Source organism: Calidris pugnax, unplaced genomic scaffold, assembly GCF_001431845.1.
Source record: "Calidris pugnax isolate Ruff unplaced genomic scaffold, ASM143184v1 scaffold174, whole genome shotgun sequence".
Taxonomy (NCBI): domain Eukaryota; kingdom Metazoa; phylum Chordata; class Aves; order Charadriiformes; family Scolopacidae; genus Calidris; species Calidris pugnax.
Window position 1 is genome coordinate 1,768,495 of NW_015090907.1, and position 20,655 is coordinate 1,789,149.

Consider the following 20,655-nt stretch of genomic DNA (forward strand, 5'->3'; position numbering starts at 1 on the left):
GGACAGGCTGGAGAGCTGGGCAGAGAAGAACCTAATGAGGTTCAATAAGGGCAAGTGTAGGGTCCTGCACCTGGGGAGGAAGAACCCCAGGCACCAATATAGGTTAGGGATGGATCTGCTGGGAAGCAGTACTGAGGAAAAGGATCTGGGAGTCCTGGTAGATAGTAAATTATCCACAAGCCAGCAATGTGCCCTTGTTGCCAAGAGGCCAATGGAATCCTGGGCTGCATAGGGAAGAGTGTGGCCAGTAGGTGGAGGGAGGTCATTCTCCCCCTCTGCTCTGCACTGGGGAGGCCACAACTGGAATCCTGCGTCCAGTTCTGGGCTCCTCAGTTCAAGAGAGACAGGGAACTACTGGAGAGAGTCCAGCGAAGGGCAAAAAAGATGATGGAGGGATTGGAGCACCTCCCTTATGAGGAAAGGCTCAAGGAGCTGGGGCTCTTTAGCCTGGACAAGCGAAGACTGAGGGGAGACCTTATTTATGTTTATAAGTATCTAAAGGTGAGTTGAAGGAGGATGGAGTTGAACTCTTTTCAGTGGTTTCCAGCGATAGGACAAGGGGCAACGGGCTCAAGCTGGAACATGGGAAGTTCCATTCAAATATGAGAAAAAACTTCTTTACGGTGAGCGTAACGGAGCCCTGGAAGAGGCTGCCCAGGGAGGTCGTGGAGTCCCCTTCTCTGGAGATCTTCAAGACGCACCTGGATGCAGTCCTGAGTAATGTGCTCTAGGTGTTTCTGCTTTAGCAGGGGAGTTGGACCAGATGATCTCTAGAGGTCCCTTCCAACTCTGACAATTCCGTGATTCTGTGATTCAAATGCTGGTCCAAAAGCTGCAGTCACACAGCATTTCTGGTGCTTCTGGGCTCCAGCATGCGCATGAGCTGCTGCAGTCCTGCCACTGCCAGCATGGACACATGCAGGGCGCTGGAGGTCCCTGTAAAGACACAGCCCTGGCACTAAGTTTACAGTTCTAGTCTAAACCCTGGTTTGCTCCAGGAGCAACACCTCTAACCTGATTCATCTTTCCTGGCTTCCTCGAGGGCCCTTCCACAGGTCTGAATTGCTACTAATTGCAGCCTTCATTCAGCCTCGTGCGCTTTGGCTGCAAGTGCAAGGCAGGGCAGGCTGCTGAGCACACCTGCGAAGGCACTGCTGTCCATGTACCCCAGACACAGGATTTAGTGTCCTAAAATGGTCCCAGCAATTTCATTGTCTGCATTTGCACTTAAGCAGGACAAGTGTTGAATTGGCATCAGGGAGGCTGTGTCAGATGTCAGCTACGCTAGGGCAAGCTTCTCGCAGACAAGCCAAGAGTACCCTGAAGAGGCATCCCCTAGGTAGAGCAACTTTCCAGAGACTCGGGGTAAAACTTTTACTGATTTGGGTGATTTTGATGATCATGTTTCTTTCTAGTAGCAGTGGGTGGATAGCATTGCTAATGGTTTATAAGGTGGACCTACAAGATAGCACTTAAAACTGGTCTTTTGCTTGAATATTGAATTTTATCAGAGTAATTAGTCCTAGATGTCTGCTGAGGGTTATTGAAGTAAAGGGCTATTAGTGAAGATTAATGAAAAATTAAAATCTGAATGATCATTTTTAATCCAGGTTGCATTTCATTTCCTTGTGCTGCTGTGCGGTTGGTCTGAGGGTCTTGCATGATGCCTGCCAGGCCTGCTTAGAATGAGTTCCTGCTGGCATGGAGGGGAAGGAAGCGCGGGGCTAGGTGTGTAGAGGGGACAGCACACCTTTCCCAAATGTAGCTTAAAGTTGGCCATTTGTCTAAGCTGTTCCCATAAGATTTGCCCTGCTGATACTAAGGAGTGCTAGAGCAGTACAGTCCTGAGCCATGGATCACCATCATCAATACTGGGTTACGTTTGTACAGTTCTTGGCATGGCTTGGCCTCAGCCTTCCTGGGCATCTCCTGGGGGTGGGAAGAATGGTCCCGTTTGGAGGCAAAGCAGATTTAATAGGGCAGGGAGGGCTCATTCCATACTAGTTGGCCTTGGGGCAGAGGGCAGACCTAAGCAAGGCTCACCTGCTGATAGAGGTGTGCCCTTAAGTGCTCTCTTCGGTCAGTGGGATGACAGTGCAGTCTCCAAGGGGCCATTCATCCACCTGGCCTTAGGTAGCTAACTGGGATCAGGTGAACAATTATCTGACAGTGCTGCCTGCTCGCTTTTTTTTTTTATCTGTGGAAGGTTCCTGAACACTTTTATATCGAATGCACTGCTTTAGAAGGTTAAATTTTGGGGACACAGGTACTGTCCAAGGAGATGGACTGTTCAAGCAAAGAGCTGAGCTAGGTTCTTTCCTCAAACTGTACAAAGGTAAGGCTGGGTAGGATCTTGAGGTCAGACAGTCACATTTGCCAGTGTAGCAGAGCCAGGAGGGCTGTCTTGCTCACCTTTGGTTTTTGGCAGCCACTTGGCTACCCATGATGGTGTGGCACCACAGCAGAGCAGGGCACTCAGTGCTGAGGCTGTGCTTGCTGCTGCGGGTGGCTGAGCCTGGCATCTGCATGGGCGGTGAGAGGGACATGGGACTGAGCCAGCGAGGAGCAGCATGGGCGCCTTGTGAGGCGAGCTGTGCATCTGAGCCTGGAGCAGCACTGTGGCTGCATCTTCAGTGCAGCACAGGGCTACCTGCTGTCTCTGGCCTATTCCTGGGTGACATGACGATGCCTCAGTGATCCCTTTGTCTGGCCGTGTACTCCACAGTGTGGCCCTGTAGCTGAGCCCCAAAGACGGTGTTGTGTGTCAGGCCCCAAAGTCCTCAGAAAAACAGAAAAATTACTTCACCTGCATGAAACTGTACACCTGTGTGTACAGCTCTGGTCTTAATGCGTCCAGAGTGTGACTTGCCTTTTTCACAACAGATGACCCTATAGGTAGGTGGAAGCCTGCTTTTATCTCCATATTTGCTTTCTGCTGTGAGTCCATCCATTCTCTGTGTGGTTCACTTGCCTGTGGTGCAGGACTTGGCCAGGGGTGAGTTTCGGCTTGGATTCTGAAGTATTCTTCCTGTGTGTCAGGATTATCCTCTCTTCTGGGCTCACCATTGCTCTCAGCTTGCTGGAATCTCTATGTTGTCTCAGTCTCCTTTAGCTCCAGTACCCATGCTGCTAATGATGACTCAGCGGATGATATGAAGGGGTTGTAATAGGGAGGAAAGATCACTGTTTGTCATGTTTCATATATGTTTCCCCTAACCACCATTGCTGGTGATCTTCAGAGGCCGATTTTGGGCTACACACAGACCTTTGTCTGACCTCCCATAAGAGTTCTTACCATCTCTCTTTTTTATTATTGAAAAGGCTTCTCATTTTCACACTGGGTCAGGGGACAGTTTCAGAGTCCTGGGCTTTCTTGCTCGTTGTGGTTTCATCTAGATATGCGTTTCCCTACTCTGCTTATGGGAATCCACATGGAAGACAGTGTCAAAATCTTTAATAAAGTCAAGATACCTCTTGTCTCCTGCTTCTTCAGCTATTCAGTTTGACTCTTATCCAGTTTAACAAGGATTCAAGTTATGGATTTGAATGCCCCAGTTCTTTCTCCATTTTTGCAAGCTCATGTTCTTTATACTTCAGACTCTGCCTTCAGCTTGGTTTCAGAGATGAGAACCTCCCGAACCTGGGATCGGTCTCCTTTATCAGAGCTTCCACTAGATAACAGGATTATATGTTGCTCTTGATGATCAACAGAGTCTTGTTCATTGAGGCTGGCACAAAACTACCTGCTTAAAAAAAAAGAAAAAAACAACCCCCAAAAAACCCAAAACCAAAACCAGAAGATGCAAATCAAGTTGTTAAATAATCTGTTGACAGCTCTGTCTTGGGTTGTGACACGAGACCAGAACATTCCCTCTGTGAAATTACATGTTGCTGCCTCCTTGTAGGGCCTCTACCCCTGGGCAAGTGTGGAGTCAAAGACCTTCTGAAGCAGCAGACGCTGAACACCACGAAAGTGAGCACAAAGCTACCCATGTCCAGCCCCAGACATTGTATTCGAGTTGTCTAGCCATACACAGACCTCTCAGAATTTAAAATACCAAGGATGGGAGCAGGTCACCTGTGTCACCTTCTGTGACAGCTTCAGGATCAGAGGATTTACCAGCACCCATGGATGCTGCTTTGCTTTGGCTTCACCTTGTAGCTCTGCTCGCCTCCAGAAGTGTGCTGACATGTGGATGAGATTAACCCATTCTTTACCTTTACAGTTAAGCCACAGTTGTGCATTGTGGGATCCAAGGCTTTTACTTCTGCTCAAAGCCATAAAGGACAGCGTAGCTGCTGCTTTTCCTGGTCTGCTGGAGAGGGCAGGGACCTGGCAATGAAGAACCACTATTCGTGGTTTCCATCTCTGCTATAATCCTTGTTTCATCCAACTCCTGTTGCAAATCTAGCAGGACAGATCTTTTCCTTCTTTTATGATTATAAGCTGGGCTTGACTGTCATACCCAAGGCCGTCACACTTGTCCTGGGTCAGACCACAAGTGTATCTAGGCCAGTATTCTTGCAGTGGATGAGAATAGGCCCCTAGGGAAGAGAGTAGAAACAGGGAAAATCTGTGGTGAGTAGTTCCTGCATGCTCTCCCAGCTTCCAGCCCTGTGTGGCATAGGCACTTACAGAGCTGGATGCGGCTTCTGTGGATTTACTAACCCTCAAAAGATGCCTATGGTGTTACTTCCTCTGTTTGACCCAAACCCATGGAACATCCATGGTAGAGTCCAACAGCTTATCTGCGTGTCATGAGGAGCAGCATCTCTCCTTGTTTGTTGTGATTGCAGAGACAGTGAACATTTGATCATATGTCTCTTCTCCAAACTACTCATCTGTCATATTTCTCCTCAATCATTTTATTTTCCAGGTTAAATAGTTCTCATTTGTCAGTGATTTCCCCTGCAGGAATCATGCTTTTGGGCATCTTAGTTGCATATCTTTTCTTGCTAGCAGCAGAGGCTGAGATGGGACCAGAATTGAAAACAGCTTTGGAGATGTTGGCACACTGTGGATTGGTACAGTGTCAAATTAATCTTTTGGGTTTGTTATTTTTTGTGTGTTTACTTATTTCCTAGTAATTCATAGTATTAGACTTGATTTTTGACCACCATGAGCTGATGTTTTCCTGAATGGTTGCAGTAAGCTGAGAGCTTGTTATTTTACGTGAAAGTTAGGATGCTTTTTTCCATGTCTGTAACTTAAAGGGTGATCTACACTGAATGTCATCTGCCATTTCCCTGATGAGACTTGTAAGGTCCTTCCATAGATCTTCAGTTAGCCTTTGACTTCATGACCCTGAGCTCAGAGTGTCTTCAGCTGCTTTTCTTAACGTGGTGGAGGAATGTGTTGATGTAGGGTGGCAGCAAGGGCAGGCCCTGCTTTGCCAGTCACCTGGGAGAACACACTGGAGGGCGTGAGTTCAGAGTGTGCAGAGAAGTGCAGATCCATGAAGCTTTCTGGAGGTAAACGCATTTCTGCGGAAGTGTTTATGTAGGTTGGAGCTAAAGAGACCTCTGTCACTGTATTCCTTAAGAAATGCTCTTGGCAGCTGTGGGCAGTCAGAAGTCTCACCGGTGGAGAAATGCCTTCCTCTGCCTCTTCCTTCCTTGCTCCTGTGCTGCTCACTTTCACCCTTTTTTGTACCTTGTACTCTTTTGTGCAGGGACAAACATTTTTCTGTCCACTATTTCTTTCCTTAATGAGGTTAGTTTTAGCCCAGATTACTCTTGTGTGAACACTTGGGATAGGAGTGTGTGAGTGTGTGTAGCAGGGGGAATATGCAGCTGGGAGTGAGAAGGCATCAGATCCAGCTCAACCAGCATGCCCTGGCTCCGGTTGCTGCAGTGTTAGGAAGGTTTGGGACATCCTTGAGTAAGCAGCAGCAGACTTGTTTAAATGGCTGAAGCCGAGCAAAGTATAGGAATACAAGTTTCCTTCCTTGTATTGCAGTTTGTATTTTCATCGGATTATAGACCTCAGGAAAGACAACAAATGAGCAGTGGAAGAAAGAGGACTGGGGGAATCCTTGAGTAAATATTATCAAAGGGTACCTCCTTGGGTAGATTAGGTCAAAAACCTGGGAAGTGCCAGCCTCCTTCTGGAGAGTTATTGTATGATTTGAGGGCCAGAGAACCATGGCTGCAGCAACAGATCTTTTCAAATGCTGCTTTATTTTGGTGGGATGTCTAAAACAGTATTGACAATGGGCCATGGAACTAGCTGTGCAGCAGTGCATCAAAAGACCAGTCAGGGCTGCTGGGGAAGCCCGCTTGCAGTGGGTTGGAGTTTGGTGTGATGCCCTACAGCCTTTTTAGGGTGAATTGAACATGGCACTGTGGCTTTTCAGAGCAGGTAGCCTGGGACCCTGCACTTCGGGATGATTAGCAAAGCTACTGTTTTCTTCTGAAATGCACTTCAAACGATGATGACAGCAGCCCTACTGGTCCTAGGGAAAAAAAATGGGGCATGCATTAGAAAGCTAGGAGTAGGCAGTGTCCTGTTGAACACTGAGGATAGCCAGGGCTGCGTGCATGGGGATGAGAGATATGTCCTATAGTTCTCTAATTGCACTGTGGAACAGCACAGTGGGAGACGTTAGGTGGTTGTTTTCTGCTTAGTCTCCCCACATGGCTTTGCCCTGTAGCCACATTGCTGTCTTGGCCTCCAGATGCTGGTGCAGATGTGAAGAGTAACTTCTTTAGGGCCTGTATGCTTCCTTTTTCCAAAACTCTGCTCTGTCCCAGCTTTTGAGGTCTGCTGGGAGTTTGCTGAATTGCATTTCTGTGCCAAAGGCTTGGCAGGCACTCACACACAGGCTGGTTGCCTGCCTGCCCTTTCGTTTCTGTCCAAGGCAGAAAGCAGATGGTTCAGTAGCTGCAGTAGTTCAGGGCAGCCAGTAGTTATGGCAACTCCCCAAGCTGTTCTTGTGGCGGGTGTAAGGGAGCTGAAAAGCTTTTGTTTTAGTGCTTGCAAAAATGCTAAAAGGAGGGAGTAGAGCTGTGCTTGAAGGGTAAGATTTGTGGTGGCCAGATTAAGAGGTTAGAATAGCAAGTGTAGGAGCCAGCTTGTTAAAGTGATGATGTGGAAGATGGGTCTGAGAAGAGCTTTTACCATATGCTAAATATCTGCGGAAAATGAAAGTTTGAAAAGTGGAGAGAGGTAGGCTGAAATGATGTGGGAGAGAAGAAAAGGAACAGAGGAGAGGGCACTGTTGGTTAGACCAAGGTGCCCATCTCCTCAGCATCCTAACTGCACCAGTGGCCAAAAGCAGATGTTGGGGACGAGCATGAGAGTAGCTAATGTACAGTATGGTTTTCCCCCTTGACCACTTCCAGGGACCTCCTAAGTCATAGGACTTTATGTTCTTTGTATTTAATTGAAATTTTCTTTGAAATTTTCTTCCAGGAATTTTTCTAATAATCTTCTGGATCTGTATAAACTTCCCCTGCAAGTGGTGATGCTGCTTGCTCTGAACCTTCCTGCAGTAGTTTCAGCTGATTCCCATCAGTTTGTGTTTGATGGATGGCAGTAAACATCAACTTCCTCTATTTCCCTGATTTTTATGGCTCTGTATTAGTACCTTCTCCCCACATCAGCTGTCTTTGTTTCAGGCTGGAGGGTCTGATCCTGAGCAGTCTCCTCACATGCAGCCTTTCTGAGATGGATGAGCCAGAAGCCCGCAGCACTCGAGACAGGGCAGTAGTTTTCCCTCATGGTTTACATTCTTCCTTGAATACCCTGGGGTTTGTATTGCTATTAACATTGAACTAATGTCTTCATGAGTACTGCAGTATCCCTGAGGAGCCCAAGGTCCCTTTCCTCAAAAGAGGCAATGCTGGAGAATTACAGACAAAAAACAATGACAACTGGGTACTACTACAGTAACAGACAAAATCCTGGCCCAGTGGCAGGACAGTTAGGAAACTTTGGTTAGTCTGTGGGTTTCCTGAAGTTTGGACTCTCTGGCTTTCAGCCAGCCTGTGGGTGGTTCAGCTCCAGGCAGCACCTTGACGCTAGCACATGTTATGGGCATGAAGATAAGTGATGGTGACAGCCATGGTCCCTTAAGGCCTTGTGGTGGCTGACCCTGAGAGAGGTGGGAGGGAGGGGCGAAAGAGGTGGAAGACCTCCATGTCCAACAAATATTACAAAGGCACCACTGAGCTGGGGCTGCTTTTCCCATGCCATCCACAGGATGCTGCCAAGTTTGTGACTCACTGGAGAGATGCCTGCATAGTGTTTGTGAAATCAAATGTGACAGTAAAATCTGAGGACAGCACTAGTAGCAGCGTGGGACACAGAGTCAGAGAAGAAAAACACCTTTCTCAGCTTTGATTCTATTGCAGGATTTGGGCATTTTTCTTGAAACAGCTGAAGAAGGCAGGAAAGTAATTCTTGAAGTCAGTGATGTAGTAAGGTCCCCAGCTGTCCCACCAACTCTTCTACTTGGCTACAATACATAAAAATGTGTTGCTGAGTTGAAATCTAAGGCAAATGTAGAGCTTGTCAAAATAGGTAACTTCTGTGCTACATGTACAAGGCATGTTTTGATGGCTGGTAGATAGGAGCAGCATGCTGAGGGGCTTTGAAAGTATCAATCCATTTCTGATCAAGAGCTCCAGGGTACAGGTAACATCTTCCTTGCCATAGGGTTCCCAGGGCAAGGATGCCACCAGCTGCAGGCCTCTGTTCAGTGCTTGTGAAGGTTAACACCATCATGTATTGCTGGAAGGAATATGCTGCACCAAGTCATCAAATGTCAGACCTGGTCTTGGTGGGCCTTTATTCATGAGTCTTTACAGTGTGAGGCAAGCAATGATTTCGAAGGGGAGCCAGAGGAGAGTGGTAGCAGGTTTGTAGAGAAAAATAAAATCTCTGCTGTTCACAGTAACGAAAGAGTGACTGTGTCTACTCAAACCCTGGTGCTGGTCAAAGCATCTGCTATGAGCAACTGGAGGTTGCTTTATGCTCTGCTTCTTTCACACTGGCCCTGCCAGCTCTGCATAGAGAAATTCCATTTATAACGCCGGAAGCAGAGCAGCACTGAGAAGTTCAGTGGGTGATCAGAGTGTTGGCATAGGGTTGGTGTGACTTAGTGATGTGCCGGATCCTCTCCTGCATCTGCAGAGCCTATTGCACTCTCCCATACTTGCTGTAGATGCTATTGGGTGCCTTTATTTTAGTCTCCTTGAATGTTGTGGTCTCTCTGGTTATTCTTGGCTGCTGTCTCATTATTTCACATCTCCAGTCTAGCATTGTATTTGTCAATATTCAAACCACTTCCAGATTGTGTAGCTTGTTCTGACTCAGAATTTTCTTTCCCACTAGATGCAGATATTTCTGAGGTAGTTCATTCCTCAAAATACAGTCATCTCTAAAAGTCACTTGCCATTTTCCCTTTGTGCTCAGTTGGGCCAGGGTGCCCCTTTCCCCACCCTGTGTAAGCAAACACATCATGTACCTCTCTTCAGCTGCCTCAGGTTAGGCACCTGCAGGTGGCTTGTAGGGTTGATGACACATAGCGGGCTCTGGTTTTTACCTAGTCTGAATATCTTGGTTTATATCGTTTTATTTCTGGAGTATTTCTCTCTTGTTCCCATGATTATGTATCATAGTGTGGGGTCAAGAACCAGGTGCTTCAAGGAGCTCATAAAAGGCAAAAAGAAATTAAGAAAAACTTTCTTTCTCTCTTTAACCGACTGAAGGCTTTGGCGTAGTATCCTCATCTGCTGCAATTTGTGACACCCATGTCCATTTTCTATACAAAATGGCAGAGAAATTTTGTTTTACAAATGAAGAATGACATGCTGAACTCCTCCCAGCCCATTCCACTCTGGGGCAGGAAATAAAAATCTCGCTGATGCTGTCACCATGTTGAGCTGCGATACAAGCATGAATTGTCGGAAGCATTACTGCATTTGAGTGTGATACGCTCACTCTCCCTTGCATATGTTTGAAATACCAGAAGCACTTTAATTAAAACTGCAGATGTATATGCACATGGGACAGAATCCAACAAGCACACTTAACCTATACTTCAGGTAGAAAAGTGTGCATTCGAACCAGAGTGTAGTCTAATCAACTACTCCCTAGCCTGCTTGGCCATCTGGAGCTGCTCAGAGGAACTCCCTTGCTACTCCAGGTTTTGCTGCTCTATGTCTCCAGAGCTGTCCTTATGCCTGAAGTGACTGTCAGCCTCCTAAAGCAATTTGAATACATAGTCTGGAGACCTGCGTTGCCTAAGGCTCCCTTTCCCCAGGTGTGTGCAAACACTCCCAGCATTGTGCTCAGTGCAAAAATACAGTTCCCACGGGTATTCTGAGTAATAATTCAGCAGAAAACAGGGAGGATCTAAGCTCACCCCAGCATCTGGGGAGGGAGTAATACAAGGTTTACATCCCATCCACGAGAGCATGGACAATAGCCCCACTCTGCTCCTCCCCTGAAACTAGACCACCTGTCAGCTGAGGAAGGCAAAACTCTTAACTCATGGATTTGGAAGTGGGAAGGACCCCAAGGACTCCAACTACAGTGGGGCAAATCACTGTTCTTATCTCTGATTATATCTGTGTTTGTATCTATTGATTTTCTATTCCCCATGATGAGTGCTGCTCTCTAGGGTGTACTGGAAACCCCTATTGTTTCAAGAGCAAAAGAAGAAATGAACAAAAACTGGCTTTTGGCCAATACGTTAATAATTCTCATTCATCTTTAGGATTAGGTAAGGTTAAGTAACTTAATATATATATGATGCAACGTTACCGTTTTGATTATGGGTATTGTGGAAGACAAGTGCTGTCACCGAGGGCCGAGGCTCCTCCAACCACAGTGAGGTATGTTGCATTATCAGTATAAAAGCACAAGCAAAAAGACAAAAAAAACAAAGATTAAGTGCAAAATGTGCTCATGAGCAGAGTCTTCTAGCACTCAAGAAACACACATGGCAGCTTGCAGGATTTTTATCTTGGCATGGCTGAGAGCATAGTAGGAGTGGGTGCCAGTGTAGGTATGTTTGGGACATTGTGAAACACAGAGCTTGTGGGGTCAAGGAACGTGACATGGAGGGTAAGATGCTTCTGTGCATCTGGAGAGGAGCAGTTCTGGCAGAGCTTATCTGCATAGGTCTCAAGTAGTAGTCATTTAATTGCTGTTCCTGAAATAAAAGGTGGTTATCTCCCAATTGATCAAGTGTTTCAGCTAGCACAAATGTTTCTAGCTAGAGGTTTTGGCCTCCATGCACAGCTGTGAACTGACTGTGTGTGTTTTGTGCAAACAAGACAATATAGTCCCATGGAAGGTTATATCCAATGATGCTGTTAAAGAAATGTTTTCATAAAACTGTAGATAATGATGAGCAAAACTGAGTATGGAGAAAAAATTAAATTTAAGAACGTGAAGGGTAATTCAGAGTCATGAAAGTACCCTAATAATAGTGTCCTGAATACTGAATTCTCACAGGTGTTAAACAGGATGCCATGGTCAAAACCACACAGAGCAAAAAAGCCCTGAAAGACAATCTGTACGAAACAGGGGGAAGATACAATTGGTAATGATAAGCATAAATATAGTTAGGAGATACACACTCTTGTTGAGGAAGACCAGAAAACCCAATGACAACTCCATGAGGAAAAGTAAAATCAGAATGAGTAATTTAAATAGTGAATCCTGGTAAATTCACAGCAGTGAGTCAGTTAAATTGTGTGTCATGTTTCACTTATGAAATGTGCTAATATGCTATAATAAAGAACCTTTTAGATCAGAGAAAATCTTTTCTCCCTCTAGGTATTTACTGGCCACACATTTTGCCTTGATATTTGCTTTGAATAATAGGTAATTTGAGATTCCCCAGGCTTCTATGTGTCTCATCGGAAGTGCGTTTTTTGAACAACTCAAATCCAAATAGATTTTATTGTGGTTCTTGACTTAATGCAGGATTGCCCTTGTTGTTCGGGTGAACAACTGATTTCTTAGAGTTTTAAAGGGTAAAAAAGCAGTCCTGATTACTTTTCTGAGCTTTACCAAAACTTTCCTCAGCTTTTCCCAAACTTTTCACTTGTGTTTTTGATGCATGGCCCCTGGAGAGAGGGGGCATCATTCCTCGGGGAGACAACTACCATCCAGATACCTGTTCCTGAGCCGATGTCTAGGTTCCCTTCATCATCAGTGAACAGTGAATGATCCCTCAAAGGGTGGTTCCTCTCCTCCTGTGGAAAGTCCTGTCTCCCTGGAAAGGTTTGATGAAGACACTGAAGTGTCCTTTTTTTTCCCTTTGAATCTAGAAGACTCAAGAGCAATTTGTAGGTGTCTCTCTTGCTCTGTGTCACTACTTAAGCAAGGTGAGATGTGTCAGACTTGGGTGTGTAAATAGTCCAGTATGCATAGAAAGTAATGTCATTTCTGCTGTCATACTTCTGCTCAGTATTTCCTGCTGATACAGCCAAGAGAGTCTGCATCTGAGCTGCAGCAGCTTTTGTAGATCAGATTTCTGCTGTAGCCTTTTAAGCCCTTTCAGTGTTTCCAGGATAGAGCCCTTCAGAGTCTTCGATTTTTATCAGTGACTCAGATGGCTGTTTAACTGAACTGTCCTTATTATATTTGCCATTGCCACAGTTTTGTTGCTATTTGTGAAAATTATCATCCTCTTTTCCTGTTTGGTTTTTGGTGTTTTTGTTTTGTTTTGTTTTGTTTTTCCCCTAAAAATGCAAAATGAACTCACTTTCCAAAAAGAGAGAGAAATCAGAAGTCCATATATCCATGTCAGATTGTTCAGTACCTTTACAAGCTGAGCAAGTTATTGCCTTACTAGATTTATTTAACAAGTCCTGCTTAAACATCCCCCAACAATATTAATTAGCATTAGTAATAGTCCCAGTGTTTGAATCCTGCACCATTCCTTCAATATTCTGATACCAGTGACAGACTAGAGAACAGTCATGAACAGGCAGAGTAATTTAGGCTGAAAGTACCCCTGGAGGTCTCTGGTCCAAGCCGTCACTCAAAGTATGACTGGCTTAAAACAGCCACTGCATCTAAGATAGTATTTTATATTGGCTGATTCCCCTCGATCTTATAAATGTGCACTTTATTTGCAATACTAATTTGTTTAGGGTTCTGTTTCCAAGCACTGGGCTTAGTTCTGACTATGCCAAGAGGGCCTTCTGCTAGAAGGCTTCTCATGATACTTTCTCTCAACATATTTGTTTGTAGAAGTTGTTGCTTTGGGTCTCCTCCTCCTTATTAAGTGAAGTAGATTGAGCCTTTTTCATCTTTTGCAGTAAATCATGTCAGCTGGAGAGGCATTGGAGAGCTCCAGAGCTGTCTTTGGTAGAGCTCCGAGTACCTCCATGGATGGAGGTCCCACAGCCTCTCTGGATCCCTGTGCCAGTATTTGACCAGTCTCACGGTGTTGGGGTGAAGTCCTAATATCTACTTGGAATTTTTCTTCTTGCAGCTTGTATCTTTTGTTTCTTTCACTGTGTACCTCAGAAGAGAGCCTGACTGTCTTCTCTACACCATCCTGTTCGGTAGCTGCAAGCAGCAAAGTCTTTGTCATCTCTTCTTCAGGCTGAGTAAACCCAGTTCCCTCAGTGTCTCCTTATATGTCTGCTGCTTTTGCCCATGGCCATTCTGGTGGCCTCTGCTGGACTCAGCCCAGTACATCTCTGTCTTTTTTGTATTGGGCATTCCCAAACTACACACTGCATTTTAGGTGGCCTCATGAGAACTAGAGAGGAAGGCTCTCCTCCCTCAACCTGCTGGCTGCACACTTGCTGACACAACGCTATGGTTGGCCTTCTCAGCCAGAAGAACACAGTTCTCCAAGACTCCCCAGGTCCTTTTTGTGAAGCTGCTTTCTAGTCACCATTCCTAGCCTGTCCTGCTGCCACAGGAACCAGACTAGCACTTCATTTTGCTGAGGCTGCTGTCTGCCCTTTCTCCAGCTTGTCAAGATCCTTCTGAGTAGCAGCCCTGTGCTCCAACATATCATCTGTGCTTTCCCCCACCTCCCAGTCTAGTATCATCCACAAACTTGCTGAGAGTGTTCTACATCCACCTGTGTTGTTAATAAAGATATGAACATCATCAACTCCTGAGGGACCATTTCATTCATACATTTAATTACTGAGTTCAATTTTCTGCTTCATTCAAAGATTTGAGTGTTTCCTCTTAAATCAAGTTCTCCTCTGGGCCTTTGAGCAGCCTCTGACAGCCACAGAGGAGATCAGTGACTCAGTCCCAACATCCCTCTCCTGGTCTTTATGACCTGTGGGTCAATGTAGCCAGACGGTCTAAATCCTGGCCCATGGTCCACACCGAGCTCTTCACCATGTTATTAGCCATGGCCTAGGCTCTTTAGGAACCAACTTTAGGAGTATGGTTTGGTGGAGCAACAAGATGGGTGGTTCATCAGCAATACTGGGTCCTTTCCTAGGGATCTGTGCTCATAACCCTCTTCCTTCCTGGTGGAGACTGCATTGGTCCACCCCACATCATCTCCTGGGGTGATTGTTTCTTCTGTCTGCAGAAGCCCACTGTCTTCAAGGCAAGGTCACCTCTCTGCACCCAGTTGCTCACTGAGCTTGAGCCTCTACTGGCCTCCATGGTGGGGCTTACCCAGGGTGCTGAATGTATGGAGGGGGATGTCATACTCCATTCAGGTATCAGCTGATCCTGCAGGAATATTTGGGATATAGAAGGGGAGGGAGGAAAGGGAGGAGCTACCCCTCTGCCCACCCACCTGTGGAGGCAGCTCTCCATTTCTCACCCCTTCCCACAAAGGGGGCTGTGGGACTGGTCCCACTGGCAGAGCTTGCTGAGCCACAGCGATCTCTGGTGAGGAACCTGTCGCTTGGGAGACAGAACCACTCTGGCTTGTGTGACACTTGCGGGCCACACACAGCCTTCTCCCCTGAGCTCTGCGGGAGCTGCGGCCTGGAACCAGCACTGTGCCCTGCCTGCCTCACGCTCAGCCAGCTCTGGCTTTTCAAGGGTGGCTGATGCCAGGTTAACCATTAACTCCCTGTGCTGAGGCCTGCTGGGGACAGGGCTTTGGTTTTGGGCCACTGTGAAGCCGCTCGCTTTGGCCTTTCCTACGCCGCTCTGGTGACATTTCTTGATGGGATCTGGCCAGGGCCTGCACAGCCATTCCTGTCAGCAGACAGCCGCGTGGCCTTCACGGTCTGTGAGCAGTGAGAGGGAGAGTGGCCCAGGAGCGGGATGTGGTCATGGTGGTGAGGGAGGGGACAGGCGTGTGGCCAAGGCCAGTTGCACTGCCGTGCACGGGGTGCTGAGGTTCCTCTCCGGGCGCGTTGCAGTACTCCCTTCATCTGCCTGAGGTGCGTGAGACTAAGCAAACAGGTTGGTGCCCCCCCTGGAGAGGAGGAGGTCCCCTGGGAGAGGGGTGGCTGGGTGCCCGGCGCACACCCGGTGCCTGGTGTGTGTGGCGAGTGCCTGCTGGCAGCCCAGGCCCCTGCCCAGCAGGAAATGAATCAGCTTCAAAGGCTGGTCGGGGCACCACAGTCTCCCTTACCACATTGTTTCCTCCTCACATCCTGCTCTGTGCTGGGAGCTCCACAAAAATGCTGGAGGCCAAGTCCTGCTTCAGGACGGCCTGAGCAAGGGTATGGGTCAAAGAGCTGCAGTCACCCTCCTCCTCTCAATTTTGCAGTAGCCCTCGCACAGGATGGGGACAATGCTAATACCAAGTGCCAAAGAGGGACTTCAGATCTTCCCAGCAGCCATTCTGGCCTGCTCAGTGCCACTCTCCCTCCCCCCCCCCCCCCCCCCTCATTTTCAGGGCACTTTCAATCTTTCTTTTTTTTTTTTTTTGTTTTTTATTTCTCCCCTTCCTCCCCCGGTGGAGAGTCCGAAAAATACGGTCGGCGTTTCCCGGTTTTCGTGGGGGGTCCCAGGTGCCCGGGGGGTTCCTAAGGTGAGGAACGCGATTTTCCGAGGGGGAGGGGGGAGGGAGGCGTTTGGGGAGCCCCAAAACTTCGGGGGGGGGTCGTAGAAAATGGAGGGCGGGGGAAACGAAAGCAATCCCGGCTGCCCCCCTGGTAAAAGCCCCTCCCCCCCCCCCCCCCCCCGCCAAGCACTATTTAAAAAAAAGCCCTGTCACCGCTGAGCTGGGAAGAGATCTACATTTAGTGTGTCAAAGTGTGCCTGTGTGTTATAATCGCTGCTCGTTGTCAGCAGTAGCAAGGAGGAGAGGCATAAGCGTTTGCAACTGCTCATCTCCTGTGAGTGGGTGGCTGCAACAGGGGAGAAACTCCACTGGCACAGTGTTCTTGGGATGTGACTACAACCCAGCTGAAGATTTCTGCTGAGCAGTCCGGGCTGCAGGAGAGATGCTGGCAGTGACAGGAAGTGCTGACTGGCAGCAGCTCTCACCCCCTCCGACTTGCCAGTCGGGAGTGTGGGAGCTCAGCCCCTCCTCAGTGGCCACCAAATGGCTGGGGGTTGCATTTTCTAGTTTCTAGGTCTTGCTTATGGTTCTTGAATCTTTGTCTCTAGGGCATCTTCAGGAGACTGGTGCAAGAGGGATGTCTGCTGTGAGGGCATGTCCATGAATGGGGGTCCGAGTCCTGCATGTACCTGAACCTCCACAGCCTGAGAGTTTGCACGTGGGCAGCTTGTGCCGACTGCTGAGCGCTGGTGCAAAGGCCCATCCATTGTGCGCCCCGGCAGAGGACGGACCTTCCTCCTCTCAGCTATTGGGAGCAGGCTGTTTTTGGAAACCCTGTATAACCAAAGTAAATGGGCTGTAGCTCCTCTCTGCAGTTTCATTTCTCCTAATTTAGTACTCAGAAATGTGTTTAATTAAAAAGTTATTTATATAAACATTTATAGTCCAACTTATACAGTGAGAATATTTATATTTTGAGCTCTTATATTGATTTTAAGCATTTTTTCCTTCAGGGTGAGATTGCCTCTGTTCAAAGAAACAGTAACGTACCAGGACTACGCAAGGTGTTAAAGACCACAGCATTCACCTAGACTAAGCAAAGCTTTCACCTAAAAAGACTAAAAAAAACATGGCAGAATTTACAGGTTACAAGGAAACCTCAAATCGGCACCTACGATTCAAATTGCAGAGTCTTAGTCGCCGCCTTGATGAACTGGAGGAAGCAACCAAAAATCTGCAGAAAGCAGAGGATGAGCTGCTTGACCTCCAAGACAAAGTTATCCAGGCAGAAGGCAGCAACTCCAGCATGCTGGCTGACATCGAAGCCCTGCGGAAAAGAGTGCTGAAGATTGAAGGCAAGGATGAAGAAATTAGGAAGGCTGAAGAGCTTTGCCGGTTAATGAAAGAAAAACTTGAAGAGGAAGAGAGCCTCACCAGAGAGTTGAAGTCAGAAATCGAACACCTTCAGAGGAGAATGGCAGAGCTGGAGAAGCTGGAGGAGGCCTTTGGCAGGAGCAAGAACGACTGTACGCAGCTGTGTCTTAGCCTTAATGAGGAAAAGAACTTGACCAAAAAGATATCTTCGGAATTAGAAATACTTAGAGTGAAAGTGAAAGAACTGGAAGCATCTGAGGACAGGCTGGATAAAACTGAGCAGAGCTTAACAGGTGAATTAGAAAAACTGAAATCCTTGGCACTGAGCTTTATCACTGAAAGAAAACATTTTAATGAAAGAGAAAAGCAGAATGAAAAAATTATCCAGGAGCTAACACAGAGACTAGAACAAAACAATAAACTAAATAGGGCAGATCAAACTAGAAATGCATCCAACTTGCTAGAAAGGTCATCAAATAATCTCCTGGACAGAAATGATTTGAGAATTGAGGATGACTTGACTTCTGCATTGCCCTCTAAGGAGACCAGAAGGAAGGGAAGTGTGGATTACCTGAAACATGTAGAAAATGAAACTAGGAATAAATCAGAAAACCAAAAGAATCAAAATCAGGAAGACAACAAAGTGAAAGATCTCACTCAAGAAATTGAGAAACTTAAAACTCAGATCAAACGTTTTGAATCTTTAGAGGAAGAACTTAAAAAAATGAGAGCCAAAAACAATGACCTGCAAGACAGTTACTTAAGTGAACAGAATAAAAATAAACTCTTAACAGGTCAGCTAGAAGAAATAAAAATGCAAATAAAGAAACAGAAAGATCTGGAGAATGGAGAGGTCGAAAATGAAGATTCAAGCTTTTTTAGCAGAGGAAAACATGACAGACCTAAATACCGAGGTGTCACAGTGGATTTGACAGCTGCCAAGCACAAGCCAAGGGAGCTCTCACCCCAGCAGCGCCGGGAAAGAACAAGGAACAGAGATTTCTCTGTCAGTAATGATAGCTACAGCCATGGTGGTAAACAGGTGCCCAGTCCAAGCTTAATGAACAGAAAAGCAGGAAAAGCATCTAGTGCATCTGCCCTTGCAGACAGTGCTGTGACAGATACGAAACGACTGGAAGAGAAATCCACTTTTTCTTCTGGTCAGAAGGAAGGCTGCATCACACAGAATGAGGGGAAGCGATCAAAAGAGCAGCCATCTGTCCTCAGCCGATACCCTCCTGCTGCGCAGGAGCAGAAATCTTGGAAATCACCTTCCAAACCTGTTGCTGACACAGGGCTGAGATCCAGGGCCGAAAAGCCATCTCAGGTGCTCCGTGGCAACAGCCAAACCAGTGCTGACACAAGGGATGAAAAGTCAAGCAAAGGAGAATCGGTGGCTTCTTTGGCCGAGAAGCTGAAAACAAGTCAGGCAGAAGTCAGTGACTGCTCAGGTGACATGCCGCTCACCAGGGGTAGTCACACCTCTTCCAATGGCACAGCTTCAGCACACAGGTACCACCTCTCCTCCCATGTGTCAGCATCGGACTCCACTGGCTCCAAACCAGAAGCAGTGAACACTTTTGCTGCATCACACAAACAGCCCTTGGAGGGGAGGGCTAAAAGAGCAATAATCTCCGAAGAAAAAGAATTTGCAAGCACATCACTTGAAAGTGTGAGGCCTTCAACACTAACAAAGCGTTCCCATCACTCCAGGAGTCAGGAAGACATTCTGCAGATTCTCTTGAATAAAGAAGACACAGAGCAGTCTTCAGCTTCAGCAACAGATTGTGTAAATGCTGGCTTAAAAACGGACTCCAAAGCCATCCAGAGTAACCAGGAAAAGCTTAATTCAGATGAAGAATTGGGACGAAGCAAAAAAACAATCACTCAGTTGGATTTTGAGACAAGAAAGAAAGCTGGTTCCAAGCAGTTCTCCAATTCCAGGGGAGTTTTTAGAGCATCACTTTTTGAAAATGACAAAAACACTGTAAATGATGAAGACTCTACCAGGTGTATAAAACCATCAGATGCCAGCACTGGAGAACTGAAATCCAGAAGGTCATTCAGCCCAAGAGAAGCTCTGAGATCCAAAGCTGTCATTAAACCTGCAATTGTTGAAAAGGATATGAAGGCAGTCATGGGAGGGACTGTTTCTGAGCCAGAGTCAGAAAAACAGAAGTCTGTTTTTAAAACGGTAACAAGTAAAATGACAAGCAGCATCACAATCTTCCCTTCTGAGCCAACAGGTCCAAGGACGAGTGCAGATACAGCAGCAAAGGAAAGGCATGTTACCACCAGCAACATCAGAGTTGCTCCAAATGAGCCTTCACCAATAACAAACAATCTCCCCACACCCTTCGAGATATCAATTAATAAAAGTGCTCTGAAATTATCTGAGACAGACAGATCTGGAGAGGCAGCACCAAGAAGTAAAGCAGAAACACTGGTCTCCAGAAGCAGCATTGTGATAAAGACTTCTGAACTCACAGAGAGGAACAGTGAGCCGCCTTCGGAGACAATTGGCTGGAAAAGCCGTGGCTCTTCAGATGCAGCTTCTTCTGAAACAAAACATGTCACTGTGAGAAGTTCCTGGAGAACAAGACAAGGCTTACATTCCCTGGACGACTCTCAAACCAAAGTGGAGAAAAGTGCAGCTTCCAGTACTACAAACACGTGTAGGTCTTCAGTGGACCTCTCAGAAATGGAAGGGAACAGCAGAAGAACAAACTCCCTGGAGCAGACCTCAGCAAGGACCAGTGCCACAGCTAATTCCTGGAGTGTCCCTGAACTGGGGTCCCGAAGGACCAAAAGTAACTTAAGTGCATCTGAACTGCTAACACGCAGGAGCTATGCAAGTGATCGTACAGTAGCTTCTGCTTGGCACCGGAGCACACTACCTGTAAGTATCCTATGTTAAACACATTTGTCTTTCAGTTGCTTGGGTTTTCCAAGTTGCCTGTTAGTTGTAGGGTGCCTGATTTAAAATTCTTACAGTTTATGTTCTGGAGTGCTGCTGTCGTGGGCAGAGTGATAAACCTCACTCATAAGAGAGAAGCAGTGAAATATTTATTAATACAAAACAGTGATTTAACAAGGTTAGTAGTGAACGCAACAGTGTTTTACAAGGTTCGATGGCAAGGGACACTTGATTATTTACTGCATAGAGGACAGGGTCAGACAAGCTGTCAGGGACACCCTCCTGTTGAGTCACGAGGTTCAGAAAGGACCCCCTGGCTTTCTAAACGCCTTCCCAGAGAGGAGTCCGGGTGTGGCTGGATCCAGCTACTCCTCAGCCTCGAGGAGTAGAACCTTAAGCAAGCATTCCCCACTCAAGGGGAGATCCTGGCGTGCAGCAGGAGTCCGGGTG

At 46.8% G+C, this 20,655-nt stretch overlaps 1 protein-coding gene across 2 annotated transcripts in view; it reads left to right on the top strand.

Moving 5' to 3' along the window:
• The window catches only part of LUZP1 (leucine zipper protein 1), a 43,441-nt gene that overhangs the window by 11,468 nt on the left and 11,318 nt on the right, over positions 1-20,655 (top strand). For both annotated transcript variants that reach the window (XM_014949179.1, XM_014949180.1), the window contains exon 2: positions 16,928-20,187. In XM_014949179.1, the coding sequence (XP_014804665.1) occupies positions 17,044-20,187 (3,144 nt within the window). In that variant the 5' untranslated portion in view covers positions 16,928-17,043. The remainder of the gene's footprint in view (positions 1-16,927; positions 20,188-20,655) is intronic.